This window comes from Corvus kubaryi, unplaced genomic scaffold, assembly GCF_017639235.1.
Source record: "Corvus kubaryi isolate FWS band 111438036 unplaced genomic scaffold, C.kubaryi_AGA036_p1.0 64999, whole genome shotgun sequence".
NCBI lineage: Eukaryota > Metazoa > Chordata > Aves > Passeriformes > Corvidae > Corvus > Corvus kubaryi.
This window is the reverse complement of record NW_024581680.1, coordinates 253,794-276,988: the sequence shown is the minus strand read 5'-3', so window position 1 is coordinate 276,988 and position 23,195 is coordinate 253,794. Positions and strand designations below refer to the sequence as shown.

Genomic DNA, 23,195 nt, shown 5'->3' with positions numbered 1-23,195 from the left:
TTCCTGGACATCTGTTTTAGTTTTCCTGACCTGGTCCCTTCTGCTTCAGCCTTTAGGAGTTGTGCTTCCTTTATCCCTCCCCCCAGCTCCAGATTGCTTTAAAAGGCCTAAATGTTTTCTTCTGTGGGGCTCAGTGAATTACCGAGCTGTTGTTCTCTTTGCTTTCTCTGTGTGCCGTGACATAGGTTGCTCAGTGAGAATCAGCACATCCTCTAGGTGTAGAAAGGAAAATTAATCACTGCCATGCTCACAGATGGAAGACCCTGATTGAAAAAAGAGGTGAAAACATAAAGGTTGCCATTTTTCTCACCTGATAAACTGTCATGGCATTTTATTTTAATATCTCTCCCAGTATTCAAAAGTTATGGTTGAGGCGACATTATTTATTTTACTCCCTTTGTCTTCAGGTGCTTATGACTCTTCAGAGAATTTACCTCTGGACTAAAATATGTTTATAGCAAGGCTCTCAAGTGGCTTCACTTAGGGTACCTCTTTATACCATGCAAATATCATTGTATTACCTGCCTTACTATATAATATTCTTTGACCCTACAATTTTAAGTCATGGTGCAGTTGCAATAGTAACTTAAATTGAGCAATGATGCTGGGAAAGTATCTTCATTACTTATGTGGTTTAGTTTCAATCATTTGTAACATAACACTGACTACATATTTGTTGGATCTTTATATATGAAAACCTTTCTGTGTGGTGCCTCAAATACTGAAATTCAATACAAGCATTTGTAGCCATAAGGACTCCAAACTTCAGACCTCTTGTCTGAACTTTGGGAAACCATGGTCTCATATTTGCCACTAACTTACCTTTCAGCTTTATGCGTAATATCTCCCTGCTTCTCCTTCAGTCCTTCCCACCAGTTTTATTCCATATAAAATCCCTAGATAGTGTATTTGGCTTAGAATGTAATGTGTCACAGGTGGCACGGAGATATGTCTGTGACATATGGAGGTGATGAACATTGAGGGAACTCAGAAAGCTGGAGAAAAGTCCAACTGAATTCCATCTTCCCCACACTGGAAGGAGAGACAACCCTTTTCTATTATTGCCTGAATCATTACAATGCTGGAAGAGTACTTTAATCATATTGTGTTTATCTGTGAGCAAAGGGAAGGCCTCACCTTATCTTTCTTGCCATTTGGACTCAATTTTAGAGAGGTGAAATATGGAGGAAACTTGCACATATAAATGCACAGACATTTCCTCAAATGCACCATCACCTGCTTATAAAGTGTCCCATAAAGTAAAACTTAAAAATGTTATTCTAAAACCTATTCTGGTACATGCATCATAAGACTGGTTACTTTACCTTTTCATGTAAAGTTGCACACTTAGAACCAGAAGCAGCATGTCTCAGTTTTCTTGTGAAGTACACCAGCAGAGCTTGAGAAAAGCTGTCCAGTGCTCAGGGCACGTGCAGGCCTGACTCAGGTAAGCTGTGAAGCACGAGGATCCATGGCTGCAGCTTCAGTTGTCTGAGAATTCCTCTCTCTCCCACTTCCCTTTTGAGACCTGCTCTGGTTTTTGTTGCCTCCCTGCAGTGGAGGCATTATGGCTGCTCTGGGCCAGCTTCAGGAGGTCATGCTGGCATCACAGCATTGCAAGGGAAGATTTGTGTCTGCTTTTTGTAATGCCCTCCAAATGTAAGGCAGTGTATGAGAAGACTGCAAGTGTCTGCCCTGTTGCAATAGCATGTGCTGAGGATCTCAGCCTGGGCTGGGAAAACCAGTGGAGGTGGAAAACTGGGGAGAGTTGTGTCAGGGCTCCTAGTGGGGAAGATAGAGGAAGATGAGGGAATATGATGCCTGCCTGGAGTGAATATTGATCAGATGTATTTGGCCAAAATGGTCAATCACTTCAGCAAAACACTGGTAGATCCAGGCTGATGGACTGAGGATTTGCACAGTAAAAGAAGCAGTGTGGTGCTAGCTTGAATGTTGTGCTCTTACAGCACCAAATTAACTACACCAGTGCCTCTTGGGAGGCAGCCCAAATGCTGCCAAAATTATGCCAGATGGGCACCACAAAGCAGCATGGATTATATCTCTAGAAATGTTTTCTTTTCCTCTCTAACGTCCGTGCTGAGAAAATGCCTTCCTCTGAGTTGCACTGAGAGGTGGGAGTGGGAATGGACATTGCTCGGGGTGCATTTAGTAAAAAAAGAGAAAAAATAGCAGTTTGGAGTTTTTTCTTTATCTCAGGAGGAAGCTAAACAGCGCTTTTAGAGACTGTGAGACTCAGTGGATAGAAACACAAATTGTGTAGGGTCATTTAGAAGATTGTTCCTTAAATTTATTTTGTGACAAAACACTCTAAGACTTTGCAGTAGTTTCCAAAAAGTTTTTCCTCTTTCTCCTTTAAGGATACTGGATAATAATGTTATTATCTGTATGGTGATTTTCAGCCAAATGTTTCTAATTGCTTTACAGCTGTAAACATCAGAAGTCTCATTGTACAGCAGCTACAGAAAAACATCCTGAGTTTTGGTACATATTTTAGGATTATCTTTGAAAAGGAAAACAACTGTGTTTGGATTATAGTTTTGCTACAGAAGAGCTAGGTTTGATGTTTTTCATCTTCCTTTTTTTCCATTCTGCTGTGTCCTTTTTACAATAATGGACCAGACAGCAAACATTATTAAAAAGGCACTCTAGATTATATGGTGGCATAATAATGTACTCTGGTTTATGCTTTGTTCTCTTCCTAATAATTCATAACATTCAGTTTAGGGGTTTTTACCACTATTAAGTACAGACTTGACATTTTTGTAAAACTGTCTGTTATAGCATCAGCATTTTGTTCTTAAATGGTAATAATAGTCTCAAGATGTATCACTAACATGTATGTGTTTAGAAAGTTGGATTTTCCTCCATATGGTTTCTTTTACATTTATCTGCATTGAATTACATCAGGCATTTTATAACCCAGTCATTCAGTCTTGTAAGGTTTCTTCAACTTTTCCATTAGCCATCTGTTTTAGCACCCTGACTCAATCAGAAAGTCTTCTCACCTTACTCTTCATACCCTTTCCAATCTTTCAGGAACAGAGAGAAGAACAAGACTGAACACAGACCTCTCTTGAACTCCACTGGGTACATCCTGCTGATCTAAAGTAACTGTCCATGGCCTAATGTTTTTGGGGGGTGAGCCAACCCTTTCATCATGGGAACAGCACTTTGGTGCATTAGCTTATTTGAAGTTTTTGATGAAGACTTTTATCAAGTACACATTTAGGCATTTGGGGATCTCCCTTGCCCACCTGCTCCTTTACTCTTTCAGAGGAGTCCAGCAGTTTTCTCTGGGACAGATCCTTTTTGCAAAGTCATGCTGGCTCTTCCATATTTGTTTTGTGATTTTTTTCTGCTATACTTCTGTTCTTCTGACTGCTTTTCTGCTAATTTGCCTGGAAACACCCTACAGGAACCCTACACAAATTGGGAAACTGGAAGTTTTACTAGTCATCTGGTGCCAAGCTTTTGTGTGTAAGGAAGGAACCTCTCCCCAGTATTCACAGTAAACACTCGGGCAAAGAAGCTGTTTAGTTTTTGTGGCATTTTTGTCTTTTCTTAAGGCTCTTTCTTGCTCTTTGGTCATGGACTATCTGCCATTGTATTTGTGGACAGTGCATTCCACATGACTGACTGTGGTCCTATGTATTAAATAATGACTAAAAAAATCTTAATGCTATAGTTTGTGATTTCCCCTTTGCTTCCATCATAGTCTTCTCTGTTCTCAGTCATTTGGAACCTACAGGAGGGATCCTTGCCCAAAGGATTTTGAATCTAAAATAATCTGGACTATAGCAACCAGGTATAAAACCATTATTCATTTCCATTTTCTCTTTCCATGACTTGTAGAATTCCCTGGGAATTTTTGGAGGGTTAAATCATCCGAATTTTCGCTCAGATGAGAGGGCAGAAGCACTCATGACAGCTGCTGCAGCTCTGAACCTCTGGTTATCTATACTGGGGGGCTGGTTAGAGAGTGCTGAGAGATTCTCTTGTGCCCTGTGCTCACATTTCCTTCTTAAGCAGCTGAGACATGTTTAAGGCATGTCTCAACTGCTCAGATGCAGAAGCTGAGAGAGTTTATATTAAGTGTAAATCCTACTCACATTAAAAAAATGCAGTGTTTCATTTTTATCAGAGAAAATATGTAGTAGGAAGCTATTGCAAAAAAATGCTAACAATATATTCATAAAGTAGTCAAAATATAGATAATACAATTAACAAGTTGTAGTACTGAGTGAGCATCATTCAAAGAATCCTCTTCAAATGCCATTTAAAAAAGCTAGGGCCCAAGATCTTTAAGATTCTTTAAGAGATATTTAAAATGTCAGACACTAATGCCATAATGGTGAGGAAAGGCTGCAAGAAGTACAACATTCAGGTACTCTGAAAGAGAAAAAATTCTCCCATGTTGAGTGCAGCAGTATTTTTGTATCTGTAGTTTGTAATATACTGTACAGTTCTTTGCTTTCAGACACCATTAAAGAGTTAGATCTCAAATGAAGATACTGGGAAGAGGAAGGGAAATGTTACATTTATTTTTAATAACCTATCTAAAGAATTGTTTGAACCATATATAATAGGTTAGAAAAAGGGCTTAAGAGACAGATTCAGAGAATGTCACTGACTTGCTACTCAGATTAATTTGTGCTCAACTTGGGCAAGAAAAGTTGTTTCAGCTCTATAACACTCACAATACAAGCATAACTTTTACCCATGCGTGTAGAAAATACAGTTTATTTGCAGTCAGTGCTTCCAAAGACAGATCTACTGACCCATCATTGCCTATAAGTTCAAGGGTATATGAAGTAGACTCTTGTTGCATAATTGCATTTTCATATAAATGCTTTCTTTCTTCAGATTTGCTACTGTCTTTATTGTCTACATTTTTTTATAGTGAGAATTGGTCCCCTATTTGGGTTAAAACTGTAAGGTAGTTACTATAAGTATAGCCTGAAACCACCTATAATCCATTTTTATACTCTTTCTTATTTATTTTCTTTAAAATTTTTATAATTACTTTTTACACATTCTAAATTGCTTCTTGCAGTACGTACCCCAGTCCAGTTTCTTCTCCCAAGTATCAGCTGCCAATGTGTTCCAACCCAAGTTTCAAGATGGAAGACAATCCTAAGTTACTACAAAAATTAGGATGAGGTGACAAATCTAAGAAAAGAAAGATAAAAGTGGGACAAAGAAAGAATGAAGTTGGGATAATTCACAGATAAAATAGAATAAAATTTCCCTACCCACCACAGCAGGTTTTAAATGGCTGATGGGTTCTACACGATGCTTCTCAAAGACGAACTTTTCAGCCCATTTTTTTTATACCTTGTATTTTAATACTAGCATTGAATTATGGATCCTTTCAGTCATCTTAATTATGCCAGTTTATGGTTATCAATGAAAATGGGACTTTGTCAAAGGTGGTTTATTTCTCTGTGTCCAAAAATAGCAAAGATGCACAGAGCCTTACAACAGGGTTGGAAGCAGAGAGAGGATGAGTGAACTCAGAAGCTGATCACTAAGTCTTGCCTAATTTTAAAGGTCCTTTCCATTTGCTGAAGGATGCTGTCCAGCTGAGCAGTGCAAGATGACTGAGGTTAATAGGAGAAGAAGAAATTAATAGGATAAGGAGAGAAAGCACATTTCTTTGGATCCTTCTGGGGTTTCACGGTTCCTGAGCTAGTTAGAAGTGGTAGAGTTCAGTCCCATGTTCCCTCTCCCCTGCATGCTGAAGGAGTGATCCCAGGGCAGCTTTGGTTCATGTGCTCAGCACAGGAGCCGCTTATTGTTCTCCCTACAAAACCGTGGCTCAGGCATCTACAGTGCAACAGCCTTGGAAGCCAGCAGCAGGGTTTGTGTAAGTGTATCAATAAGTGTCACATGACGGTATTCGACACAAAGCATTTGGTTTTCTTGTTGGGTAATGGCTGTTTCCAAAGGCTGCATGAGCTGTGAGGGAAGGCACGAAGTTCTAAACGGATGAAAAAGTGTAAAACTGCATGGCACCAGCAAAAAAACTCATAAAAGACTCATGCTGTTCGAAACAGCGACTGCTGTTCTAAACAGCTCACTCTTTCCCCCCAAAGCTTCTAAAAGTACCCAGCTGTGAGCGTTTTTAATGAGAGCCTAAAGCCTAAATTTAAAATAAAGATATTAAATTTATGATTTGATATCAGTTTTAAAAAGATAACATGGCCTGTAAACAATGATGAAAACTCTTATCGTGAGGGGCAGCTAAGAGGAACTACTGAACCCCTCCTAAGGGTTTTTCTTTTTGTTTACTATTAATGCCTGGCATCCTTTATATGACTCTTGGCACTGCTCTTCATTATCTATTCTTTTTGTATTTTGATCTATGTGAATTAATATTTACCTTACCTTTGAAATTTGTTCATTTGTTCATTTGAAATTTGGACATCTTAGGTATTACAGAATACATAATAATAATATTTTTGAAGTCCTGCAGTGCCACAATAGCAGATTTATGTGTTTGATGTCTTAATGTTTCAGACAGCCTCATGTAGACAGAATATTTTTCCACAGCCACCAAATCATCAAGAGATTAGCCCCAAACCAATTTTTGTGGGACAAAAATATAACAGGAATAGAAAGTTGATTAAGGGACTGCATAATTGCCCATCAGTATCAAGTATGATGTCTTCATAAAAGCCACTAAATCTAGACTTGGATAATTTCCTTGGCGTTTCTCTGTAGTAATCCTGAAAGAGTATGGAAATGTGACTTCTCTGTCCCTAAACAATCTGTCCTGTTTATAATAATTTTTGTGATTTTTTTAGTACTCTACAGGTAGGTCAGCTACATCTTCAGATTTCAAAGAGCATTCTGGAAAAAACACTATTCTGCACAGTGAATACTACAAATGTCTGTGTTCTGTGCACAAGGGCCAAGACAGGGTGCAGACATGGTGTTTGGGATTTAAACACGTTCAGAGTGTCTCTGGTGCCATTTCAGATTGGAGAAGGGAGCTCTTTCAGCCTGTTCATGGGGCCCTTTGAGCCAGACTGCTTTAAAGATGTGCATTTAATGGACCCAGAGGCCCCAAACATATTTCATAGAGCATTGTGCAGAATGAAGAAGAGGAAAGAAAGAGGTGGCCCATGGGCTGTGCAAATATCCTCTAGAAAGTCTGAGTCTTTCCTCTGTCATGAGAAACAGTGAATTTTAGGGTTTTTTTAAGTTTAATATTGATAAGTGTAACTGATCTTTGAAGTAGCAATTGAGTCAATACATGGATCTCGATATAATTCAGTGGCTTTGTTCTTCTCACCACTTCTTATAGCAAAAATAGGAACAGGAGTGATCATTTGAATAATGCATGGGGGATTATAATGAAATATACAATTAAAATTCAGTATTAGAATGTATACTTAAACAGAGCCCTTCTTTTAGTGTTCATCTTCACTATTGATTAAATGAGCTACTGACATGCACATTTTAGTGTCAGGACCTGCCATGCGCATCTCAGATCCAACCATTGTGTGTTTTCCCCATCTATGAACGTACAATGTGATACTTCAGGTTCATTTTTATACTTTTCTACCATTCTTTTAGACTGTGATTTAGAATCATATAAAAGCAGTACAGTCAATGTTCATGTAAGCATTAATAAAATGTTTCCAGTTCTGTATTTATTTAGAATTTCATAACATTTTTATGTGAAGTTCAGACACCAAAAGTATGGTTTCCTATCTGAAGACACTCCCATTTTTTTCATACATTCCAAAGAAGCTGTTAAACAGTTTACCATAATATTTAAGGATACAGCAGCTATAACTATTGATTGAAGAGCTAGTTAGGATGCAGGTAAAAAACATTGTGTTCTCCTTGTTGATCCTGTTTCAAGTAGCAAGTAAGTAAATCTCAGCAGATTTTATTATTGGGAGTATCCCAAAGTAACTGGAAGTTTTTGGAAAGTGCTACCCTGCTTTGTCACAGGCTGAGTAATAGCAGAACATAATGCCATTTATGAAGTAATTCCTGATTCTCTTCAATATTTAAGACATTCCAGTGCTTATCAGCTGCAAATAAGAAATCGTTGGAAAGCATATGGCATCTGTTGCACACCAGACTATGCATTTCAGTACCTGGGAAATTACAAAACTAAGGGAGGAGCCTGGACATAAAAGCCTCTTTTTCCCACCTATAGCAGATGGTCAGATTTCTAATTTAAAATTTTGTTGGAGTTCTGGCATACTGCCATCTGACTCCACAGCTGCAACAGTGCAATAACTCTGTCACCTCTCTTAGAAAATATTTCTTGAGAGTAAATTTAATACCTAGTGAAGTGTTGAAGTTACAGCTGCTGGAAGCAGAATATAATATGTAAGAGATGGCCATGAGGCCCCGCTGATTTCCCTCACCTGGTTTCAAGCGAGGTTGTGTTTATACGAAACTGTTGTGAACAACAGCATTAGGGAATTAGAGGGAAGATGTTTCCAGTTATTTGTTTCCACGGGCCTTTCAGTAATTCTGTGTACGAATCAATCAGCAGTATCAGTGGAAATCTTGCCCAAAGAGCTTGATTGAGGTTATGGAAGACATCCATAATCATTATCATTGCAAGAAGACTGTTCCCTAAAAGTTTTTCTTTTGCCTCAGCTCTGTCAGTCTTTATTAACTTTGAAAATGCTGATGCATATGGGCAGTGGTAACGCTGACTCCCCCATCAAGGGTTCCACCCATCTATCCCCTTAGTTATTCAGCTGAAGATGGAGGCCCACCCCTGCAGAGCTGCCAGAACATGAGTAGCACTGAACAGGTACTTGTGACATGGGAAATGCTTAACTGATTTTCCCTGGCAAGGCAAGGCAGACTCTCCAGATAGAAAATAAGTGTCAGGAACTACTAACCTGAATTAGATTTGAAATTTTGTTCTGGAATGACCTGCCTATCCTGTGACCACAACCTGTCAAGTTTGATCTGTAATCTCTCTAGTGCGGAGGTTATGCAGACATGAAATTTACTTTTGTCTTCAGAAATTTGGGTATAAATTTCGCTCTTCCACTTTCGCAAACCTAGAAATAAGATTTATGACAGGTTTACAGTTTTCAGATCTTGCTAGAAGTCCAAAACCTTTGTTGCCCCCATCATCTTCTGATGACAGGTGATGTGCTGACATTTTTGGAAAATGTCTGTTGGATATTCTAGATACAGCAGGTTTCTCCCCCTCTTTAGTCAGCCTACTACAGCAACAGCAACGCTCCCAGTTGAGCCTTGTAGGAGTGGTTTCTCTTACAGTTTATCCGAGGAATGGATCAGCTCTGAAAATCTCAGTTGACTGGAAAGAGAGAGGGTGTGAGATGAGGTGCCTCCAGTAGAAAACTGGTCCTGAGTGCACAGGGACACCACCTGCTCTGTCAGAGGAGACCACAGAGGTTGGAGCTGTGAGCCTAGGCTGTGAGCCTAGGTTCTTTTTCTGACCCTTGCAAAGACAGTGTCTTTTCTGAAAAATAGTATCTGTATTTGATTCAAGCCAAACTTACCCTCTTCTTTACCCCCCCTGTCCCACCCTCCCTAGGGCAAAGCACATCCCCATACCAAAACTTTGTTCAAGCTCCTCCATTTTTTCATGTGTTGCTGCACAAGAGCCAACCCCCTAGAGTGTTGTGTTCCTGAACAAACAAGAGTTTTTCCTAGTGGGGCTATGAGACACGTTTCTGGGTTTGCATGGCACTGTCTGCGTTAGGCTCTATCACAGCTGCACAGTTTGAATTCTGAGCAGTGATTATCAGCTATTTGAATACAGCAAATGACTCCTGCAAGCTGCATTAATACATCAACATAACACTTTAGTTAGCATTAGTAGCCTTAGCGAGTTAGTATTCATCTTTTTCTCTCACTTTTTAAATTAATCAACCTGTACTGCCTTAATCTTATTGTGTCTGCTCCATTTTTGGTGATCACAATGATTTCCTAGCTGTGGTATTGAAAATATTTCTATTAAAGGGAAGGTGATGAGAGTGAGAAGAGATAACCTTGTAGCAAAGCAATTGGACAGGGACAAGCTCTGTTGTGGCAACCTGCCTTGGCTGTGTGTTGTTGCCTTGGATAAATCATTCTCTCTATATATCCTTTTATTCCTCATTCACATCCACGGAAAAGGAAACTCTATTACCTAATTTTTATCACAATTTGTATGACTTCTGTGCTTATGCTGTAAGTAGTGGACTGGTTCTCACCCATGTCTTTCAGAAGGGGGATCTGATCTTCACTGCAGACTCTAGGTATTTCACATGGCTGCTAATGATAGTAACTGGGAGCAATGAGTAATATCTAAAATGTGAGCTATTTGAAGTCACCTTTTAGATTTCTGCTATCGAATGGTTTTGTAGACAGCAGCATTTTCCCTGTAGAGAGTGAATAATTAAGATTAATACACTACCTGACAACGTTTTGTCAGAGATTTTCTGCTGCTTTTAAGGGAAAGTTTCCAATCTGGGAAATAAACAGTGCTTTAAAATGTGTCTCCACTGTGTAATTCTACACATTTGTAACCAATAGACAGAAACTCTAGTAACATAATTGTTATTTGCATAAAAATCAGGTCCTCGGAATTGTTTGTGTCCTTGATCCTACAAGCACTTAAAGACATTTTTTGTCCAACACATGATCAGTTCCATTTAGCTTATTTAGATATCACAAATGCTCAAGGTTAAGTCGCTGAGCAGGCATTTATAGTGTTGGAGCCTCAAATTATGTATGCCAAATGGCAAAACACCTTTTCAAATAGACTTGTTCCTCACTGAACACCATTTTGTAGGAAATAGTATTTTTCTAGAAAATTTACCAAAGGCCACCTGTTTTTCTTGGGTTTGTAGCCGAGAAATGCAAGGAATTTCCATTCCAGAGAGTTTTGTTCTTCTGTCTTTTTAACTCTAAAGGAAAAATGTTGTGATAACTGGAAAAGTAGAAGGGAAGGAGTAGTAGCATAGGCGCCAACAGTGAACATTGAAAATATTTTTTACTGAAAATATGGGGTTTGAATGTATGTATATATATTTATTTCTCATTTTTAAAATATTTCCCTTTTTTTTTCCCCAAGAAACATACAATTTCTGTCAATCATTTATAATGTGTGTAATATGCTGAGCATGTGTAATAACCTGAGTTGTGCAGTATAATCTATGTCAGTGCTGTGTTGGTTTATCCATGAAAACCTAGCAGTTCCCTCTGAGTGCTTTCCATTATACTTGGGAGATATTTTATTTAAAAAAAACCCATTTTTGAATTTATCTTCGTTTTTGAAATAAGTCACCATAAAATGGCTCCCAGAAGGTCAACTCATCCCAACATGTATTAGTTGACGACCTGGGAGGCTGTTCCACAGCTGTGAACACAGTTTCTGTGGAGCTTTCATGGACCAAGACTCAGCTGCTCTTTAAACCTCTCTCTGACACTGAAACCACAAGAAGAATAAGGAAAAGAGAAAGTGGTGAGGTTAATGAGTAGTTGGCTTTCTCCCCAAATGTCTTTAAAATGAAGTAAAACAAACAACAAGGAGCCAAGCAACTTCCATTAGACTTTCCTTAGAGAACATTCTCAACCTACATGTAGAGCTCAGTTCTCTCTTCATGCTAGGACTTGAGGAGCACTATAGTCAAACATGACCTCGAGAACGAAAAACATATATGGGCTTCATGGCAAATGGACATACTTCTGCTTTGATCAGATTTCTGCTGACTTCAGCCCTTGTTTCAACAGTGACAAAAACTCTCATGATCAGGCACTTTAAACGTTTCCCTTACCATTGCTCACAGAGACGAAGGCTCCTTTCTCTGACTGCTGCCCAGAGCTCTGTAGGCAGCAATCAGAGAGGGGAGATGAGTGACATAGTTATAGAAAGGCTACATCTTCTTGGCACCATAGTGCTGCTCACACCAGGGCTTGTTTCTCTTCTGCTGTAGAAGAAATGCAAGTGAGGAGCAGAAAACAGAAGGAGCTCGGGTTTTAGCACCAGGGCGAGGTAGATCCATCAGCCATCCATCCCCCACCTGTGTGCAAATATTGTAATTCTGGAGACCCAATAGAACCCGATACCTCTATTCCAACTCTTAAGCTGGCAAGCTGGTTCCTGGACTACATGACTTCGAGTTTTGTGGAAGGAATGGAATCAGAATTTGACAAATATTATTTTCCAGTTTTGAAGTTGACTTGACTTACATATGTCACCTGCAGATCAAAGAAGAAATTCCCTGAAATGTTTATGGAAGATAATTAGTTGCTTTAGTGTTCATTTTTACAACCATTTTACTTGGCTTCAGGTTCTTCAGGAGTATAAATGAGGCCTCTGTTGTTTCAGTGTCTGAACAGCTTGCCACTCCTCTACAGACTTAGGGAAGTCACAGTCAGATTTACTTCATGAACAAGACTGTTCATGACAGTGAACAAGAGTTCACCTTGGTTTGTAACTGGCATAGAAAGATTTCTCCAGTACAAGGATTCATTAGCTAAAGCTATAGCTTCCATGGGAGCACTGTGCTTGCTTGATGTATTCTTATATGGGCAATGATGCTAGAAAGCAAGTGAAGCTCCCCAGCTTGGGGGGCAGGGGAGAGGAGAGACAGAAGACCCTTAACAAATTGCTTGCAAATGTTTTGGTTATTTGACCATCTACTCTGCAAACTGAGAGACAGAGCAAGAGAGCAAGGGAACATTAAGGGAACAAGGACAAATAACATTTTCTCACTGACTGTAATTGCACATGCTGCACAACTGTCAAGTCTTAACAGTATAATTTACCCAAATGAAAAATTTCCTAGGAGTCCCATTAGTTGTCAAAGGCTGGTGAAGTGTAAGAGCACTATTTTTAAAGTTAACCTACCAGAATACATCCATTTGTATAGGCATTAGCATTCATCAGCACAAGTTATCCAGTATCCTAAAAGTCTATGTGTTTGCCAGATCTCAGTCTAAGTTTCTGAGTCTCAATATGGCAAGGACCTTGACAGTGTCATGAATGGAAAAGAGTCCATTCCACTTATTTGCATGTGTTTGTGAAAAGAAACATATCACATGTGTTTGTGTTCTTGTCACATGACCCAATCTCGTGGTTTTAATCCCAGCTGGACACTAAGCACCATGCAGCCCTTCTCTTCCTCCCCAGCCCTGGTGGAACGGGGAGGAGAATTAAAGTAAAACTTTTATGTTGAAATAAGAACAGTTTAATAATTGAAAATAAAGTAAAATGCAGTAATAGTGGTAAATAATAATGATAATAAAAAGGAAAAAAGTGATGCACAATGCAGTTGCTCACCACCCACTCACTGATGCCAGACTCCCCTTCTTGAACCTAGATTAGCCACCCTTCCTGGTAACTCCCCCTAGTTTATATACTGGGCATGATATTCTGTGGTGTGGAATATCCCTTTGGGCAGTTCAGGTCACCCATCCCAGCTGTGCTCCCTCACAGTTTCTTTTGTGCACCTCCTCACTGGCAGAGCATGAGACAAGGGGAAAAAAAGTCCTTCACTTGGAATAAACACGACAAAAATCCAAAACATCAGTGTATTATTAACACCATTCTCATTCTGAATCCAAAACATAGCACTCTAACAGCTACTGTGAAGAAATTTACTCTACCCTAGCTGAAACCAGGACAACATGCTCTCAATTCCTCCAACTGGCAATGGAGACATTAGATGTTAGACCGCCTTTCTCCAAGCATCCATTGATTTTCCATTAGGTTGTAGGAAGTCCCAGGCCTCTCCTGCTGTCAGATTTGGCTGGAATTGCCCAGTGAGTGCAAAAGTTAAAGGAACAAACCAACCTGTCTGGGAAGTTGCAGTTCTGCACAGCCTTGGTTTCCTTAGAGACTAAGGATTGATAATATATGTTGCAATCGATCTTGCTGTAAATATGCTGTATGAGCACATTCCTTGTCTAATATTTTATTTTAATTTTATGTAAAAATATGCAATGACATGCTAAGTTTTTTATAATGGCCTTGCATAATCATAGTCAATAATTTTTTGTAGTAAGACATATTCTGCTTTGTAAGCAAGTTTTGAAGTCAGTGTCCTGCATAGCTGCTGACAGAGAAGCATACCAGACCCAGCTCCTGAAGGTCAGATTGTTATACTGCCTGACCTTGACACAAAAGTGTTTATGAGGGAGAAAATCATTCCAGGTTCCCACCACATCTTTCCCTGTCTCCAACCAACTGCACGGCTTGTCGATTTGTGCCATTTGATTACTTATTCACCTACAGGAATTATACAGCATTTCTGAAATAGTCAGAGCTTTTAATATAAGAAAAAAGTGCCTTAGCTTTCTCTGCGAGTACTTTTTTTTTCCTTGATGGAAAAAGAAATGTACCACCGGCTGCACCCAATATTTTGACGGAGCTGTCATACAAACATTCGTCACTATGGCACTTTTCCTTACTTTTTTCACACTGAATAGAGTTAGTCTGAGGCACACTAGCAATGTGAATATTGCAGTGTGGGAGACTCTCAGGTTCAAAGCCAGTCTTGTTACCTTGCTGTGTGAGTGCTAGTTGTTAAAAATTGCTGTGGTTTCCTATTGTGTACAAGAATACTAATTGCTTTAGCAGCATGTATGCTTTCAGTTTTCCTCTGTTCGAAAAGGAGACTGTGGTGATTTGAAATGTAAAAGTATAATCATCCTAGATAAATTGGACAGCACTTAAGCAATCAAAAGCTAATGCGGTCTTGTAAAAGTAGTTTTAGGGAAATATTTCAAGGCTTATTCACTCAGATAGCATTTTCAAGAGCCAAAGCACAGCTTTATTTTTTCTTTCTGCACAATTGAGCATTAAATATTGCATTGAGACACAGCAAAACAGGTTTTGCTATCCTCTAATACTGCCTAAGATTGTTTTCAAAATATCAGATTTGCCATCAGCCACACAAGGCATCTGTCAACTGACCAATTTAAAAAAATGTGGGAGTATCTGCATTCTGTTAGATTACAGTCATCTATATTTTTTTTAGGGTAAATTCATTTTAATGATTTTGTTTCTTTTTTAAATTTTTTTTCATATAACCTCTTGACTGTCCCAATGAATTGTTTTCTTTCAATTCAAGTGTGAAAGAAATTTATACCTTATCACAGAATGGACATTTAAATGACTTTTAACTGGTTTAATTATTTAAAGCTTACATTTGTTTTAGATTTTCTTTTGATACAATTTCATTTTCCTATTTTTCTTCTCTGATTGCCTGTTTTTAAAAGTTCTTTTTGTTATTCTTCTCTTTCCACTCTCCACATTCTTAATTTCTTAAAATTTTTTTTTTGCTAAACTGTCCCTCAAATCAGTGGCAGCAGACATCATCAAAGGGGATATGCAGTGTCTGAAGGGTACCCCTGAATTATTTCCCACTAGTTTGTCTTTTTGTCTGTTTTCTTTTCTGAAAAACATAATTTTTCATATGAACCAGAGAGTATGACCCATTCTGTCTTGCTTAGCCTTGTCTGACACAAGTGAGTATTATTTATTTGGACAAGTAATTGCTAATTTTGTCTGAGGGGCTTGTCTGCTCTCTTTTTCTTCACCCACAACCTATGACAATTTCTGAGAAGAAAATCAGCAGACATAAACTCTACAATGCAAATTATTGTGATTTACATAATCCACAACTGCTGAAACATGAGGATAATAAAATGCTCTGGAAAACCTAATGCAGAGATTATTTATTAGTTACCAAATAAATGGGGATCTCAGGTTTTGTCAACGATACATACTTGCTTGGGAAGTTCATGGCTCCAATGTTCTAGTAATGTTTTGTTCTCTAGCTGATGAAGCAAGAAAAGCCACTTGCTCCTTTGGTTGCAGTGCTAAAGCCAGCAATGCCCCAAGGAGGGCAACAAGGATGGTGAAGGGTCTAGATGGGAAGCCACAAAAGAAATGGCTGAGGTCACTTGGCCTGTTCAGCCTTGGGAAGAGAAGACTGAGAGGAGACCTCCTTGCGGTCTGCAGCTTCCTCACAAGGTGAGGCAGAGGGGCAGGCACTGATCTCTTTTCTCTGGTGAACAGTGACAGGGCCTGAGGGAATGGCATGAAGCTGTGTCAGGGGAGGCTTAGGAATTTTTAAGGTATTTTTCCTAATATATATATATATCTATATATATATATAGATATATATCTTTTCCTAATATATATCTTCTTATCTAGGAAAGAGATATAGATAGATAGATAGATAGATAGATAGATAGATAGATCTTTCCTAGATATTAGGAAGTCCCCAAAATTATGCCTTCTGTTCAGAAAGCTTTCTGTTTTCACCCAGAGCCTGGGTGAAACAGCTCTGTAAGCATTTGCATGACTTCCTGCAGGAATGGCCTTTCTGGACGTACTTTGAAAAGCTGTGGGATGGGACTGAGCTTGTAGATTAAGACATCTAAATGTAAATGTTTATGTATAGATAGGTGTATGTGAGCTAAGTGTCTGAACCAATGTCAGAGTCACTGCAGGTGATGAAATCTGAAGTGGCTGAAGCCACTGACAGATGGGGTGCTTGTATGTCTGCATGGGATTGATAGCATTTACAGGAGAATTGTGCAGTTTTGTTCTGAGCTGGCAGCAGGAGGTGGGCAGAGGTATTCCAGGGACATCCGAAATACTTCCCTGGAGGATCTTTTTTGCAGCGCCACTCAAACTCACCTGGTTGAAGTGGGCAGGCTGTCCTTGGGAACCATGGGGGCAGAGGTCCCCATTGTGTGTATTATCTTTGTTGTGTGGCAAAGGGTGTGACTGGCAGGTAAAGCTTTATTCAAGAGTTCAATTTAAGACTCAGGTTATTACTGTACTTGTCATATGAGCACCTCAGCTTTATAATTCCTCTTATAAGGGAAAGATTTTGTTGGGTGTTTCTTTTTTCCCCCATTAAATTCTCCATTCATTTATAAATAATTTGGCAAAACCAAAAAAAAAGGCCAATGACTTGTCCAAGCCAGTCTAGAGTCATAAGGTTGACTCCCAAAACTGAGCAGGTTATAGGTTTTCTGTTAATCAGATTTTGCCTTCTTTGACTGTTTTGTGGTCCTGAGAGCTCATCCAGTCATAACGTCACTATCTCCAGTAGACTCTGTGGGCTCTAACATATCCTTACACAACATAATTTCTCCTGAGCCCTTTTCCAATCCAATGTTGACGCCATTCAGCTGTTCTTACAACTTTGGGGGTTCTATTAAGCTGTAGAGATACAGACTTTTTATGAATTCTCCCAGGTCTCTGTGTGTATGTGTGCGTCTATATATGACCTCCACGAGTGGTCATGCATCCTAATTTAAAGCTTGGCTTCACAAAGAACAAATTATTTGGAGGACATAAAAGCCTTGCCTTTTCCCTCTAATGCAAATGGTGAAAGTTGCTTCCCCTTTTTTACCAAACCCATAGGTCAAGAGCAAAAAGCAACAAGGGGTCCCAGCACCTCTACTACTTGGAATCTTACCCACAGAAAGAGAAAACAGACAAATAGGCAGGCAGAGAGGGTTTTTTCTCGGGTGTAGCTGCAATATTCACATACTCATTTTCACGTGGGAAAGGTATTTTTTGGTCCCTTATATCCATTCATCATTACTGTGTACTATTGCCAACCCCAGGAGAAACATGAGTTTTGAAAAAGCAAAGTGAACAGATTTGCCCATCTTAGATTTTACTTTATTCTTGAGGTATCCAGATGGAAAAAACATGTTTGATGTACTTAAAGCTACAAATATGATTTCATCTTCAGGTTCAGCATTTTGACACATGTAATTTACCTTATAAGAAGAGCCTCAGAGAAATGCATTTTGAGGTCACAGGCAAAAAGCCAATCCACAACTACTTGTATTTAGCTGAACTTCACATTCTCCGAAAGGAGTCAAAATAGAGATGGCTTTCCTCATTTTTAGTGATGTAACAAATTATCACATAGTGAATTCTTTTCAACAGAGAAAAAAAGACAAACCCAGAAGAGCTTGCTGTGGGTCTTTGCAAGCTCCTCTGTGCCAGTCAGCCCTCACACAACCAGGAAGTGTATTGGCAGAACAGATACTAGCAAATCATTTTTAATACCTCATTTCAGGTCTTTGGAGATTAATTTTATCATAAATTTGGAAGCCTGATTTAATTGCGCTAATTATGTTTTCTGTTGGGAATTGATGGATTACTATCTAGCACATTGTTACTGTGTGTTATGAATCACACTGAGGCTTTCTCTTATTTATACCTGCTGAAAGTCAAGGAAATGAGTTGCAGTAAGCATAAAAGAAACATGCAAGAAATTACCCTAAACCATTTGCTACATGTTCTTGCTCCTCTCATGGATCTGTTCTCACTGTTATGATTCCGTTCTTCTGGAAATAATTGCAGAAACTCCTTTTTAATTCTCTGTCTGTGGGGAATTCACTGAAAAGCGAGCACACTTCCAACATGCAAGACATCTACAATTCCTCTTCATATCACTCTATTAACTTCCATCCACATGTATTCATTTTTGAACTGAATGCTGTGGGTGCAGAAGTAATTATAGCCACCACACTTCTAGGTACTTGTGATTCCATCAGATGTAATCATGCACATGTTGGAGGCTTGATTCTGCTGCTGCTGGAATTTGCCACTGAATGGAATAAGGGATTCAGTGACATCCTGTCATAGAATAAAGTTCATCTGTCATGTTCAAGTGCCAGTCACCAGGGTATCTTGTCTTTTGTACAACTTTGGGAAATCATGTTGCCTCCTGGTCTCTGCATGACCTTTCCTGTTCATTTAATGCCGTAAAGCTTATAATCAGTGTTTATCATTCATAGGGAAAGAAAAACAGTCCATGTCTAAAATGACGTAACCATTAAAATCACAGTGTGCTTTCTGTCCTTTTAATTCCTCTTGTGGAATTAAAAAAACTCCCAAAAGTCTCTTTTTCTTGAAGTGAAGGAGGTTCACAAAGGCTGATTTTGCACTGCCATCTTCATATCCTTTCTTATAGTTTTGTTCTGAAATCTTTCCCTTTCTCTCTGCCTTTTGCAGGCAGAGCAATAGCTAAGCTAGGAACAAGTACATCTCGAGTTCAGCCTTGATGCTGAACTGCTATCTGGCCTCTCTTTCTGACCCCACCACGTCCTTCCTCTCTGAAAAAAAGTGAGGTACCTTGCCCACCACTGTGGTGAAGAGGCTCCTTTCTGGGTGTTCATGTGCCCTCTCCACACTGGGGGGAGCACCAATGTTGAGGAAAATTCTGCACTACTCTGCTTAAGCTGTTGGATGTTGTGTAGACTCCCAGAAATTCAAGCAGGAGTTGCAGCTCCTGAGGGGTTTCTTCTGCTGGTCGGGGGCACAGGGTAGGATGTTGCAAAGCACTGAGTCCAGCGTGTTCAGCTGAGCATTGTGAAGGGGGGACTAACATGTCATTATTTACCTGACCTGATGAACAGAGGATTTTGAAAGCAGTGCATGCTCTAATTTGACTGTATGGTTACTCCTTTTTAGAATTGCATATTCTCAAGTGTGATATCACCTAAAGGTGGACCCTTCTTTCAGATATGACAATCATTTCCCCTTAATTAATTTTGATAGTTTGCTCATCTTTGTGGAACAGATCTTCATGAGGACAAAGAAAGCACATTTCCTTCAGGAGCGAATTATGAACACATTAAATTGAAAAGCTGCGATGTTCTGTCACGTTACCTTGGTCCCTACAACGCAGCAGTCATGCTTGATAAACGGCGACATTAAGAATAACATTAGAGAACACAGGCACGGGGTTGTGATGGCAACCAGGATATCTATCTGACCATTGTTATACACATTGCCCTCCTCATTTATGCCTTTGGGAGTGATGGACCTATGGAGGAAAAGAATCAATTTGTTTCTCAATTTTTTCTCATGGCTGACAAAAAAATACGTGGATTATAACTGGACTTTCCATTGAGCTGTAATCGTCTAACTTCAGTGCCATGAAGAAGTACATAATTATGCTATGTTAAATATAGAAGCATGGGGCATATGGTAAAAATTATTACAGTAATTACTGTTTGTTTATTTATTTATTTATATAAACCGTATATGTGGGTGTATAATGTTACATAAATGCATAGGAGCAGTTTTCCAGGGTGTCTATCACTGTCATACCAAAGTGCTGCAGCTGCTGTGAGGAGGAGGCTGATTGCCTATTTAAGACTCTAAGTGGCAGCAACGATTATTTTCTTCTGCTTTTGACCTACCTTTCCTCATTTCTGAATGGCTGATGTTCAGTTCTTTCTTTAAGCCAGTTTTCTGGATAGGGCTTGCTTATTAAAAGTCACAGTCATTATTTTAAATCACGCTGCTGTCAGTGAATATCTTTAGTGGATCATGCTTGCTATAGAGTCCTGAAGGCTTATGACTTGAACCATAGCACAGACACCTTTGAATGATATCCTCTGATTTCACTGCAAATTTAACAGTGCCAGGGGATTTTTCCAGAACCCTTGGTGTAATTTTCACCTTTTCATTGGAAGCGATGGTACCAGCACTGTTCCCACACAGCCTGATGAGGTCACATTTAGGTAGACACTGACCACATCCATTATCCCACCTGTGCTTTCTTTTGCTCTCTCTCCTAGATATAGTTCAAGTCAAATACTTATTTCAAAAGAATGTATTTATTCTCTTTTAAATCTAGCCTTGGACTGTGATGTCCAGAAAGAGCTTGAAGCCAGTTAGGTGACCTTTGTGCTGGAGCTAGTGCCTATGCAGTTGGTGTGTAAAGCCCCTTGGTTTCCCTCTTGCCAGCTGTGCCTGTGCTGCAAGCTTACAGTGACAGGAGCTGCCATTTGTGCTCCATATTCTTATGCAGGAGCTAAGACACAGATCTCTGGTTCATTACTCTGGCTCCTACAGTGCAAGCAAATTGAAATAGTTCAAACACAGTTGGATTTATTTTTAGTCTGAAGGATAACAATGTGGCCATGGCAGACTCTGGAAAACCAGGCAGAGAAATTCTGATGGTTTAGCTTTTCTACTTCCTCAGGACCTTTGTCAAGAGTAAAGCAAAAAGAGGTAGCAGGTGAGAAACACGGGCTATAACCTATGTTAAGCTCCTGAATCCTGCTAGAAACAACTTCTGTAAGAGAAAGGTTTTATAGTGGGGCATCCCCATCAGGGGAAACATGGGAGAGCCTTTGGGCAGTATAAACACATCCTTTCTCTGTATCTGTTTATTTGGTGAATCAGCACTCAACCATAACCACTCTGCCAACCAGGCAAAGCTGCCTCTGGGGAGCAGGACCTGCGTCTGGAGAGGAGCCCAGGGGCAGGACTGAGCCCATGCAGGGCAGCCTGGGGAAGAGCTCTGGCATTTTTCCTTTGATTTCTATATGGGAGAAAGGCAGCAGGGATGCTCGGAGGGTTTAAGGACAATGCAGTCCTCAAAATGACTCATCTTAAAATTTTTTTATTGTCTTCTTTTTCTATTTTTTTTTTTTGCAGAGTTAAATGTAAGGGAATCAGATGTAAGAGTGTGTGATGAATCATCATGTAAATATGGAGGAGTGTGCAAGGAAGAGGGCGATGGCTTGAAATGTGCGTGTCAGTTCCAGGTAAGGGCTGCTCACCTTTTTGTTTGCTGTTTCTGACAAATCTTTCAGGTGTATTGAAGTATTTGTAGAGTCACCACTTCAAAAATTCCACTCAGCAGCAGGCTGATGGAGTCTAACCATAAGCTCCTTTTTCAATGGCACTGATTGGATCAGATAATAGCAGGGTCCCCAGTGATCATAAAGGTTATGAATTAAAACAGTGAATTAGTCCTGCTCAGGAAAAAAAAAATTGATAAAAATGTCTTCTGAACTTTTAAAAAGAAGTAAACAGCAAGTTCAATTAGCATTGTCAGTTTTTGAGACTTTAGTTTACAGTCTTTATAACTATCATGGTAATCTTCCCCACCCTCACTCCTGCCACCAATTTTTTTAGAGAAAAAGCAGTACAGCAGTTCTTTCTTTCCACAGTTTATAGCAGAACAAATGTATCAAATATTATGTACAGGATTCATGGTAAAACTGGAAGAGCTGGCACTGTTATCAGCAAAACCTGGAGTGGGCTGTCTTTCAGTGTTTTAAAAATAATTTGTATTCTGTTTCCAATAAATAATAAATCAAGGGGAACCAAAATAGCAACAGTGTGTATATGATCTTACACTGGTTTTGGATTCCAGTGTTTCAGAGCTGGCTTTCGATAGGGTGCAGTTTACCTATGCTGGGGGCATTGCTCCAACTGCCTTTTAAAGGCAGAAAAAATTCTTATGAGAAGAGGTTTCTTCATCTGTCTTCAGTCTGTCTGTAATATTTATTTATGAAAAATAGTAAAATCAAAGCTCAGTAATGATTAAAAATAAAAAAAGGAAAATAAATACAACCCTAGGATAGCCAAAGGTTTCATTTATTGTCTGTGGGTAGTAAATTTTGTGACTTCCTAATATCCAGGGCGTGGAGACATAAAAAGACAGAACTAGTCCGTGTGATAAATTGTTACTTTGTTTTGAAGAGCTGATTAAAAAAAAAAAGTATAGTTTTTAGGCTACTTGCATGTTTTCTTGTACTTCTTGAAAAATTTACTCTATACTCTTAGGAAAGAAGTCTAAGGATGAGGAGAAGGTATTGTGTTTTTCAGACATAGAAACTTTAAATTCTTCCTATTACTCCTGAACTTAATTGAGCTTACTCAATTTGCTGCAACTAGCAGCACCAAAATATTCCAGGCAACAAACACCCAGCCCAAACTGTTAGGTCCTTCACATGCAAGACTATTTGAGAGCTAGCTAATTTTTTTCTGACATTGCAAGGCTTTGAAAGGAAAACAGACACATTTGTGTACAGTGGTTCAGCTGAAGTGGCACTGAAAGGAAGATGTGGGAATATCAGCCTGTTCTTCCTGAAGTGTGTTTCCTATTCATCACGGCTACAACAGAGCTGGATAACTGTGCCTCTGGTCCTATCCAGCAAGGTATTTCGTATGTTGCTAAAACTGCAATTTTTAGAAAAATGTGCCCTAACAAGAGAGTTGCAAAATTAAATTGGTCTGGGATCCAGGTTGTGGTCAGATAAGATGTTCCTGCTGGAGGGAAATCACAGAATCCCAGAATATGCTGAGTCGAACGGGACCCACAATGATCATCTAATCCAATTCCTGACCCTGCATAGCACCATCCCCAAGAGTCACACCATGTACC

General features: G+C 39.3%; 1 protein-coding gene across 3 annotated transcripts in view; it reads left to right on the top strand.

Moving 5' to 3' along the window:
- Positions 1 to 23,195, top strand: part of LOC121672837 (tomoregulin-1-like) — a 111,491-nt gene that overhangs the window by 45,447 nt on the left and 42,849 nt on the right. For all 3 annotated transcript variants that reach the window (XM_042045741.1, XM_042045742.1, XM_042045740.1), the window contains exon 2: positions 21,458 to 21,567. In XM_042045741.1, coding sequence (XP_041901675.1) covers positions 21,458 to 21,567 — 110 coding nt within the window. The remainder of the gene's footprint in view (positions 1 to 21,457; positions 21,568 to 23,195) is intronic.